The 11,581-nt window shown below is 43.8% G+C and overlaps 1 protein-coding gene across 4 annotated transcripts in view; it reads left to right on the top strand.

Annotated features, from left to right (window-relative positions):
• kcnq5b (potassium voltage-gated channel, KQT-like subfamily, member 5b) overlaps positions 1 to 11,581 on the top strand; it is an 82,758-nt gene that overhangs the window by 55,353 nt on the left and 15,824 nt on the right. For all 4 annotated transcript variants that reach the window (XM_081701023.1, XM_081701022.1, XM_035534757.2 and 1 more), the window contains exons 2-4: positions 2,035 to 2,125; positions 3,762 to 3,888; positions 10,824 to 10,999. In XM_081701023.1, coding sequence (XP_081557149.1) covers positions 2,035 to 2,125; positions 3,762 to 3,888; positions 10,824 to 10,999 — 394 coding nt within the window. The remainder of the gene's footprint in view (positions 1 to 2,034; positions 2,126 to 3,761; positions 3,889 to 10,823; positions 11,000 to 11,581) is intronic.

Raw genomic sequence — 11,581 nt, 5'->3', positions numbered from 1 at the left:
GTGTAATGTATAACAACAAAAAGGAGATTGCAAAAATATGCTTTTGAAAAGAGGTGAATAAGAGGGGGAGAGAGAGATGGTAAGTGAGGGAGAGAGAGATGTAAGAGAGGGAGAGAGAGATGTAAGAGAGGGAGAGACAGAAGGAGGGAGAGAGCAGATATGGATGTTGCTCACTCGTCCTTGGCATTCAGGATCAAAACAAATCAATCTGATTATGCAGAGCAGCAGCTACTCAGTGCGTATGTATGGGGGAGTGGATGTTCTGCCTGTTTACTGCAGGCCACGGTTTAAAGGTGAAGAGGTCCTCTCCCGCCTTCAAAGGTCGTGCTACTCAGGGTTTCCCATCAGGGCAGGAAGTGGCACCTGAGTACAAAGACATGGTGGGTGATTAGTTGATGGATAATACGCAGGTGGAGCTGCTTCACTGTCCTACTCGGGGATTTGTGTACTCCCATAGCTCACCTTTGGGGCAGGATGCTAGAAACACGAGGGTCATGGGATTGAGTCCCAAGAGTACATGTATACTAACTGTCATATTGAGTAATATATGTAAGCCACTCTGGATAAGAACGTATGCCAAATGTGAGTGTATTTTTACCTGTCTGTCATCATTTCAACTTCCTCCTCATTTTTAAAAAAAAGTGGACTGTGGACTGGGAAGAACTGACTTGTGTCGGTATGTAGTGTGAGTTGCATGTGTAACGTCAACAATCACAACCACCATACTGGCCCACATTGTCCTGGTGCTTTTAGTGAAATCACAACAAAATGATAGCATACCAGGATGGGGTGGTACGGAGGGGAGGATTCTTGTGAAAAGTGCAAATGATTAGGACAATGGAGAGGAGGATTAGAATGAAAGAATGAGAGAGAGAGGGAGAGCTGAGGTGTAGAGGGATTTTTAGGCTTAAGTGTCGGAGTAGAGTTCGGAGTAGATCACTCCCAGGGGACCCCCTTTACCTGGGTCAGCAATTCAAATCTCCAACCTCATGTTTTAGGTGCTCCGCACCCCAAAACAGTAGTTTCCTTCCATATTTCATATTAATTGGAGGAAATATGAAGATTGTGGTGTTGAGTTGTTGAAGTGTTTTACACGAGCATGTGGTGTGTATCTATTTCTGATCCAAAGTACAATTTGTGGTGCTGAGTTTGTCAAGAGGAGTTGCTGAATGTTAATCATGTCAGGAAATTGAGGTATGGTGAAATAAATAAGTCATTTGGCACTCAGCCCAAACGCAGCCATTATCTGAGACTGTACTGAAGGAAACTTCATTTATCTTGTTTGTTTTATTGGTTGAATGTTTCATTCATTCATTCATTTTCTTGTAAACCCAAAACACATTTTTCAAGCTGAGGCTATAATTGCGTTGCTTTTTTTTCTGCCTGACATGTTTTTCTTTGTTCTTCAGTTAATTAAATTATTTTAGAATCTTGTTCTTTGCCACATTCATTGGTTGATTAGATTCTTCATTACCATTAAAGTAATAAAAATGCCACACATTTAAATGGAGACTAACTGTACCTCTTCCTTATATCCTTATACTTTATGCTTACTTCTATCTGATTGGATGGGTTTGTGCTGTCGTTCAAGCCTTCTTCTGTGTGATTGGATGGGTTTGTGCTGTCGTTCACGCCTTCTTCTGTGTGATTGGGCGGGTTTGTGCTGTCGTTCACGCCTTCTTCTGTGTGATTGGGCGGGTTTGTGCTGTCGTTCACGCCTTCTTCTGTGTGATTGGACGGGTTTGTGCTGTCGTTCACGCCTTCTTCTGTGTGATTGGACGGGTTTGTGCTGTCGTTCACGCCTTCTTCTGTGTGATTGGGCGGGTTTGTGCTGTCGTTCACGCCTTCTTCTGTGTGATTGGGCGGGTTTGTGCTGTCGTTCACGCCTTCTTCTGTGTGATTGGACGGGTTTGTGCTGTCGTTCACGCCTTCTTCTGTGTGATTGGACGGGTTTGTGCTGTCGTTCACGCCTTCTTCTGTGTGATTGGACGGGTTTGTGCTGTCGTTCACGCCTTCTTCTGTGTGATTGGACAGGTTTATACTGGTGTTGGGCTGCTTGGTGCTCTCCGTGTTCTCCACCATTCCAGACCATCAAGAAATGGCATCCCGCTCCCTCTTCATACTGGTAAGGCAGAAACAAAATGTTCACCTCTAATTATCAAGTACCTTCACACCAGAAGCAGAAGCTCTGGTTATGACATACTAAACCCTGTTTCACCTTTTAGAAGCTCATTTAGACTCACTGAAGTGATAAGTATCTGACCTTTAGCAAAAGTTAAAGCCCTACATGCCTGTTCATATTACAACTGAAATAATCTATTTTTTAAATTTGTTTATTCTTTATTTAATGAGTAGGGGAGCATATAGAAAGCCGTGATGGGCTATAACAACATCATCTCCACGGCTACTGCACTAAAGCAATGATGAAGGCTGGTTGCAGGTGCCACCGAAAGTGAAGATCAAAGGGTCTTTCCCTTTGAGGGCTGTTCAGTTACTGCGTATTCCTGGCAGACCCGATGCCTAATGGCTTGCCTGTGGAGGCAGTCCAAAGCACCTGATTTGATTGACAACACAGCTCACACCCAACCAGCTTCTCGCCATATGAATGGAGCTTTGAACTTTCTTTTTATGTCACTGCACTACAGTGGAGGACAAATGCTTTATTGTCATCTTCTCTCGTTGTCTTACTCCACAAGCTTAACCGATCCTTTATCAATACCGCGTTACAATCTGCCGGCAGTCCAGAAGCCAAGCCGAATGCCGAACGACAAGTGAAACCGTTAAGCCAATGTTAGTGATCGGTTTGAACCGGATCAGTTCAAATGAAGCACAGGCAGAGGGTCACGGGGAGTGGCACGTGCCAGAATTACCCCGACTGCAAATCTCATAATCCTAAATGCATTTGTGTTCTGCCATGTGCCGCCGCAGCTCCGCTAATGAAATCTGGGTGCACAGGCGAGCACCATAATCCCATTACTGGGTGCCTGTGTCTGAAAACCTGCACTCTCCCTGTGAGACAGGAGGACTTCCTAATGTAAAAACACGAGAGGCCGTGGGCCCCCACAAGTCCCCATTAAGAAATACTTCCTGCTTAGAATTTTCCTGTTTAGAAAGACTTACTGTTCAGATCAACCTGTTCATGTCACACTAGGCAACAAAATTTTAATGTTTGGTCTCACAAACAAAAATAGGTGGACCTTAAAATACATTTTACACTTTATTGAAATCTGTTTTTAAATAAATAAGGCTGCTATTACATTTAAAATATATACAAACTTGTAAAATGTGCACGGAATTATTTTTGCCTATATTTGGCCTCAAAACCAGCCCTCTTCAGAGTCCGTTGGTAGTCTGCCAACATAGAGGGGATTCACTTTCCTTAGTATCGTGTGTCCATAGGACATAGTTTCCATAGTTCCTGACATGATGAGTGTTTGGAACAAAAATATAAACCATGGGTGATAGATAAATCTTTGGATTCAGCGTGCAGAAATACGTAATAAACAGGTCAATTTTGCAGGAAACAATTATAGTTGAACAGTGTCGTCATGACACTCATATTCTTTTTTTTTTTGCTCTTTAGAAGTGGCTTCTTACACAAGTTCCATCGACAGTGTTATTATGCAAGCAGATACCTTTCTGTGTCACGCTACTGTATGGGCAGATTGAAATATTAAGAATATAGTGATGCACTTTTCCTGCACACTAATATTTCAACCACACATGTCTCCACCCGGCGCATTCTGTCTGTCGTCCCGCAGGAGTTCGTGATGATCATGGTGTTCGGGCTGGAGTACATCGTCCGGATCTGGTCCGCAGGTTGCTGTTGCCGGTACCGAGGATGGCAGGGTCGACTGCGCTTTGCTCAGAAGCCATTTTGTGTCATAGGTGAGCATGCGCCTGTGCTGTCTTAACACACCTGGATTTTTAGATTTTTTTTATAGATCTTTTGGTGGTGGACTTGTATAGATCAGGCCCATGTCAGACTCAGATAAGATCCAGATCAGACCCTCTCTGACAGCTGCCTCCTAACAGCTACCTCTTCAACCCTTAAGTAACAGGAGGGTCTGGTATAAAAATTGAAATTACATGAATTTTTTAAAAAATCTGTCTTTTTCTTGAAGTGGTATTGATAAGACAGTTTCTTTCTAATCTCCTCTATCTCTAAATGCTGATCCAGAAACAGTTTCCCTATTGTGAAATGACATGAACCTGGTGTCTTTCTGTTGAGTTTTAAACAATCCCATCTGCCTAGACACTAATAAGACCCATATAAATCTACATAGGATCGCATCACAAGTGACCAATTTCAGACCAGACCCAAATATGATCTCATTAGACTCGAATATGATCTCATTATCTCATATCAAAGACCCGGATCAGACTGCTATATTTGATCCTGTTGTCACTGAGGTTTGAAAAGCCAGCTGAGACCAAGACCAGATCAGACCCAGACCAGACCTTCTCTTCTGAAGGAGAGAGAGACTGATTGTGCGCAAAGCTATAATTCTGACAAGGTTTTCATAGATTTTCAAAGGCAAACTATTCAGAGTTTTTATCTTTATTTTTTTGACATTTTCCAGGGGCGAAAGAAAATTTTGTACTAATACAACAACAGACGCATACAAAGATTAATAGGAAACAGCATAACAACCATGAACAATGTACTGAACACACCCCCACACAGACTGCATGAGATCCAGGCTCTTTTAGGTTGCCCTGGAAGAACCTGCATGGTTTATGGTAGTCATGTTTCACCCCGTGGGCTCTCTGAGCTCAGTTCGCTGCGTGATCCCAGTCTGACCTTCTGCGTTTCTGCCTGTCCTACTCCCTACACCCGACACTCCTGTTTGGCAGCCTGTGGTACCATTCAATCATCAGATCCCAGTTCCAGTTCCATGTCATGGACTTCAACTCATGGCGTACGGCCTCCCTGTCTGCTTGTACATGTATAGACTGGAAGTCCAAGTCAACAACCATGCAGTTTCTATTTTCCTATTGACAACACACCTGAGCTGATGAAGGGCGGATTGCACAAAACATCTGAACAAAACCATTGCACAGAAATCAGACCCAGACCAGGGTCCCAAGGAATAGATTTAGACATGTTTGGAATTGTGTTTTACATACTTTACATACTTGTGTACTAAATCACTTGACTCATATTAAAACTGGTGTTTCCCTGGAGCAGAACTAGTTAACAAGCTAAAGGCATTTCCCATTTTTCATTCAAGATGTTGAATTTGAATGTGAAAGCAATTTTTCTGCTATGCGGTATAATTTGATAACCATGAGCTAGTGGAGACAGCTTTGGCTGGACAATTTCGTGGCTGTCTGGATGAGCAGACTGTGCAGCCTGGCTGTGGTGAGAGCCCTGTACCTCCTCAGTATTCACTGCCTTTCCCAGAACTGCTGCTAGCTTCTCCATGCATGTTTGAAACAGAGCTCATTAGGGTTGTGTGTGTGTGTGAGTGTGTGTGAGTGTGTGAGTGTGTGTGTGTGTGTGTGTGTGTGTGAGTGTGTGTGTGTGTGTGTGTGTGAGTGTGTGAGTGTGTGTGTGTGTGTGTGTGTGTGTGTGTGTGTGAGTGTGTGTGTGTGTGTGTGTGTGTGTGAGTGTGTGTGTGTGTGTGTGTGTGTGTGTGTGTGTGTGTGTGTGTGAGTGTGTGTGTGTGTGTGTGTGTGTGTGTGTGTGTGTGTGTGTGTGTGAGTGTGTGTGTGTGTGTGAGTGTGTGTGAGTGTGTGTGAGTGTGTGTGTGTGTGAGTGTGTGAGTGTGTGAGTGTGTGTGTGTGTGTGTGTGTGAGTGTGTGAGTGTGTGTGTGTGTGTGAGTGTGTGTGTGAGTGTGTGTGTGTGTGAGTGTGTGTGAGTGTGTGTGTGTGAGTGTGTGTGTGTGAGTGTGTGTGAGTGTGTGTGTGTGTGTGAGTGTGTGTGTGTGTGTGCGCGTGTGTGTGATCAAATTGTCTGTGGAGTGGTGCTAGGGTTTAAACATTATTATAACCTAAAAACAAATTGATCAGTTTAATATTAATACTCTGTTTCAACAGAGTGCTGTATAAAGCAGTAGTATCACTAATGTGATGTATAGGGTCAGGCACTAAAGAATATATGGACATTATAAAAGAGGTTTGTCTAAGGCCAAGCTCATCACTGTAAGAATATTTAAAGATTATTTTATTGTCAATAATAAGTTAGAAGTTATCCTTCAAGTTAAATGAACATCATAAAAAAAGATACATAGACTTATGGGAGGAAATAACCGTCAATCCACTCAGTACTTCAGTTACTTCTGCAGACCTCACTCTTCTCTTGCAGTAATCAATAGTCATTTTGATGAAGGTTCATAGTTTCTCAAGCCTATTATAGGTTATGACCATTAGTAGTCCAACTAGCTCATGAATAACTTGCAGCTGGAACCAGTTTTTTGGTAAGAATGACTTGCTTATTCTGGAGGGTCATTTGTGTTTCAGTTCCCACAGACCCTAAAGGAATTTAACAGAATTCCCAACATCACTCATAATGACTTGTTTTCTTTAATTATGACATGTTTTCTCCATTGGTCTTTATGATCAATATTAAGAAACACATTAAATCAGTTTTTATTGTGATATGTATAAATAATTTGCATTTTCCATATTCATATTCATATTAGTATTGTTTAATGCCGATTTTATGCTGTTTCAGTAAAATGTTAGCTGTTGTGGGCCACTGAACATAAAAACACTGAACCACAAAAACTAGGCCCTGAGCGTCCCAGAATGCAATGCAGCTACACAGCAATGTTGAGCTCAATTATGAGACATTGCCAGTCACCAACTCTGCTAGCTAGCTTTGTGTTAAAAGGCAAATACTCACCACTCATCTATGCTGCTAGTAAAGTTAGCTACCCAGCTAACTATCTAAACTATAACTCAGTACGTCTCTTTTCCTTTGTTGGTGGTGTTGCCAGTAACCTTTAATGTAATCCTGTTTGTTGCCTGTTTAATTAGCTCTCATGTTCCTCACGTCGTCTTCTGGCACAAAGTAACTACCGCACACCTTCACGTTCTGCTGCCTTCGTTACGTACCATCGTCATGTTAATGCCTCCGGGATGCTAAGAAAAGTAAAAGAATGAGAACAACTCAACCCAAAATGTCAGGTATAGAAGTCTGTCATGAACATTTAATAGCAATGTCCAAGGCATTGAGGAGTCATTTTTCCTTTAAGTTCAGTGCACACAATTGTTCGAGGTGTTCCTTCTTTCCTTTTCAGGCTGCCAGTTGGCCTGAGTGTTTGTTTTGCCTGGCTTTACTGTACTGAATAGTGTACATAGGCTTCTGGGCCCCAGTGGAGGATATTGTTAGGTAGCATAACTGAATGAACGTCAAAGCATTCGGAATGAGGCCTCAACAGAACATACATGCTGATGTGTGCTGCTTTACTCTTGTCTAGAAGAGCAGCTTTACAGCTTCAAGAAATAGAATCACCCTGTGTGTGTGTGTGTGTGTGTGTGTGTGTGTGTGTGTGTGTGTGTGTGTGTGTGTGTGTGTGTGCGTGTGTCTGTGTGTGTGTGTGTGTGTGTCTGTGAGTGTGTGTGTGTGTGTGTGTCTGTGTGTGTGTCTGTGTGTGTGTGTGTGTGTGTGTGTGTGTGTCTGTGTGTGTGTGTGTGTGTGTGTGTGTGTGTGTGTGTCTGTGTGTGTGTGTGTGTGTCTGTGTGTGTGTGTGTGTGTGTGTGTGTGTGGGGGTGTTTGTGTGTGTGTGTGTGTGTGTGTACTTCTAGGTCCCTTATAAGTGGATGTGTACTTCACTACAGTTTTAAATATCTCCACAAACTCTTACTGCATTACTGCCGAACGCTTTTTTTTTTGTTGCTAAAAACAAACATCCTGCAGCACTGTCCCGTCTCCCAGCCCAACAACACCCCCCCCCCCCCCCGGCGTCTACTATCATAGCCCCCACCCCAGTGTGTCTGAGTGAGTCTCTCTAAGGCATCGTGGACTTTTCACTGGGGCCCATATGTCCATGTTCTGCTGTGCCGGGCAGCTTGGTTATGATACATGATTCCAAGAGCCAAACCAGCAGAGAGAGAAACATGCCAACTACAACATACAGCACTTCTGTTTCACTACAGCAGTGAACATGAGACTGTCGTAGCAGAGAGATGTTCTTTTGAGGAGAAGGATACCGTGAGGAGGGAGAATTGGGGGGGGGGGGGGGGCTAATTTTATTCCTCAGCTTGAGGCTTGGCACTGTTTGTGTAATTTCAGGGTTGGTGTGGTTTTTGGTGTGGCTTTAGTTGATGTGGTTTTTTTGTGTGAACTTTTTCCTCTTGTTCTCTCTCTCTCTTACACACACACACTCTCTCTCTCTCTCTCTTTATCTCTTTCCCTCTCCCTATCTCTCTCTGTCTCTGTTTTTTAGACTAGGGATGACCTACCACAGATCTGAACTTTTTCAGGCGCTACAGCGTTGTGTTGTAGTCTCCTAAGCTCTAATCTTCATGTGCTACTGAAGGTCTTGACTAACAGGATCAGGTGTGCTAGACTAAACTTGGCACTAAACTGCAAGGTGGGGGACCACCTTTAGGTAACCTTAGAGTAAATAATGGGAGAGAACATCTATTCCTCTGAATATGTTCACATCGCAGACAGACTTTGTTCTTCCTACTGTATTTTTTTTTTCATCTTTTTAATTCTTCATCATCGAGGCATTTAGCTCATAAAAGTGGCATTTATGGGCAGTTTATTTTAGTGTGAGACGGTGAAAGCTCATAAACTTGTAACCGCACGAACTGCAAAGGCAGAGAATTGGATTGTCTACGATTATGATTATGAATATGATTGTCTTGACAGACAGACACAGGATCCACATGCAAAGCCTGTTGGGATTTAATAAACAATAACTCGGTGGCACAAGCGGGCAGTGGAGGAGTCGTCCTTCATCATTCCATTGGCTGTGGATCTCTTTGTGCAGGATCCATCGTATGGGCAAGGACGTCTGTTACCCATGCCGTAGTTGCATTCGGTAGGGATATGCTTCCTCCTAAAGAATGAGCCTGGGAGTAACTTTTTGGGTTGCCAGTGACGCTGGGAGAGATCGGCTCTGACCCTGACCTGTAAAGCGTTGAAGTCAGCCACAAACAGTTCTGGATGTTTTAGGAAAGACGCAAGCTGCACATACTTTTAGTTTTGGGAAAGCTTGACAGGTAGCAGGGGTCCTTACTGTGACTAAGGTTGGTGCTTCAACAAGTTACTGGGTGATGCTGCAACAGTGATGCAGTCCCTGATAAACCGATGGAAGAAATTGGCAAAGCTCAGGAAGAATTGGAGCTGTATTTTTGATCAGGGTGGATGTGGGCCAACAAGTGACCCCATTGCCCTTCATGGAGTTCTCCCCAGGCGAAAGGGTATAGCCAAGGAAGGAGATGGTGCTTCAGTGGAATTAACACTTTTCTATCTTGACACAAAGGTGATGGCCCCTGAGTTTTGTGAACAGATCAGGTCATCAAAAAGCCAGCTGTCTTTTTCTCTACGGCAACTGGGGAAGTGGATAGGACGATGAAACCGCACATGCCCTGGAGATGTGTCCATGGGGTGGACGGAGGACAGGATTTGGCTTTGGCCTGCAGCACAGTCACATGGATAGAGAGAGGTGGGCAAGTCTGTTGGCGAGCAGGTCAGTGTAAGGATTTAAAGGGCTCCCTGTGCAGGTAGTCCTGATGAGCATAGATACTAAATGACCGGTTGATTGACCAGTTGTGTTTGGTTAACAATTGGAGACCCAGGATGATGGGATCTCGAGTGAGAGCAGCAGAATGGCTAATGCGACCTGCTCCTAGGGTTTGTCCATTCAGGAAGAAAAGTGTCATTTGGGGCTGGATGCATTGGAGAGGCAGCTGGCGCTCTGGAGATTTATTCATACTGGCGGTTTCTGTCAGCTCCCGAATGTATCAACTAGGAAAAACACATTGTCAATGCATCAGACAGTGAGGGAGCTGGATTACCCAGGATTACCCCAGGGACGCAAGGGCCAGGACAAGCCTCTTCTCCAGATTAGCAAGAGCAGCATCCTGTTGGTCCAGACATGACTCAGCACCTGCTGGATCTACAGTTGGTGAAGTATTCTGTCACAACCGACAGGCAGAGGATTCAAATGCAAGGCACGGAAGGTTTTGATAAACAGAGGCGGAGGTACAAAATTGCAGTTCCGAAACAGCAGTACAAAACTAGTTTTCTACAAAACTAGAAAGCAAAAGGCTGAGGTACAACAATCGCAGGCAAAGAGTGGTCACAAAGGGTAAAACAGGAGTCGAAACCAGGGCAACAAACAACGCTCAGTATGCTAGCCAGGGTAAACACTACTTTCCAAAGAGGAAGCAGAACAAGAGAGTTTGAATAGGGGAAACAATCGTCAGATGACATGTGGATAACATTAGTACTTCCACAAAGATGAACAAAGGGGGGTAAGCTTGGTTGATTAGCGAAGATTGTAGATCTTCCGGGAACGGAGTGTCTCACATATGTGACAACAATAATTATACTCTCTGCTCTGACAGCAAATCATTTCAGTATATAAGTATCTTGAAGTTTCTTCTTCTTCTTTTTTCTTTAAATGGTGTTACTACACAGTCAGGCTGTACTTCAAATCGATTACACTAGGGCTCTACAGGAGTGAGACGCAGCGCACAGCCCATAATGCTGCCAGATGTTTACCTGCCTCCTGAGTCATCTTAACTGTGAAATCTGCTTTGCTTCCGTCCTTTCCTCGCCCGAGCCCACATTTTTCCTAATGCCTGTTCTTCTCTCCTCTTTCTACCTTCTCCCTCCCACTGTTAATTTCGACATCAGACATCATTGTGCTGATTGCGTCAATCGCCGTGGTTTCGGCCGGTAGCCAAGGCAACATCTTCGCAACGTCGGCACTGCGAAGCCTGCGTTTCCTGCAGATCCTGCGGATGGTGCGCATGGACCGCAGGGGAGGCACGTGGAAGCTGCTGGGATCTGTAGTTTATGCACACAGCAAGGTAAGCTGGGATGTGTAATTCATAACTAAAACAACACAAACTGAGGTATGTTAGTCTATGCATACCACAACGTAAGTTATTTATTATATGCACCAAGCTGTTGTTACTGCACAGCAAGGACTGCTAAAATGGTACTTGTCCACGGCAAAGTGTGCTGGGATATTTAGTTTCATGCCCAATAGATTTAGCAGGGATATATGATTTCGGCATGGAGCAAGGAATGCTGGGATTTGTAGTTTACACAGCAGCAAAGTAAGTTATGAAATTAAATATAAGCAGTACAAATATGTGCAGTATGGCATTCTCAGCATGTACTCATCCAGCTACCAGCCACCCAGAGAGCAGGAGTGCAGTGGCTAAAAAGCAGCTTATATAGTGAATATCGCTAACACTCATGGTGACGTGGGATATGTAGTTTCTAACCAGTGTGAAGTGCCTCGCCTGTCCAACACTAAAAGCACCCAGGGGAAATGGTTGGATAACTAAATTTACACTTAATGATCTGTTTGCCACTTCAACATCTTGTGATGTATCATTGTACTGATCATGTACCCATAGCATTTCATCTGTGATTACAGCACA

Source organism: Electrophorus electricus, chromosome 18, assembly GCF_041902795.1.
Source record: "Electrophorus electricus isolate QZ-2024a chromosome 18, ASM4190279v1, whole genome shotgun sequence".
In the NCBI taxonomy this organism is placed as follows: Eukaryota; Metazoa; Chordata; class Actinopteri; order Gymnotiformes; family Gymnotidae; genus Electrophorus; species Electrophorus electricus.
This window is presented reverse-complemented; position numbering and strand designations above follow the sequence as displayed.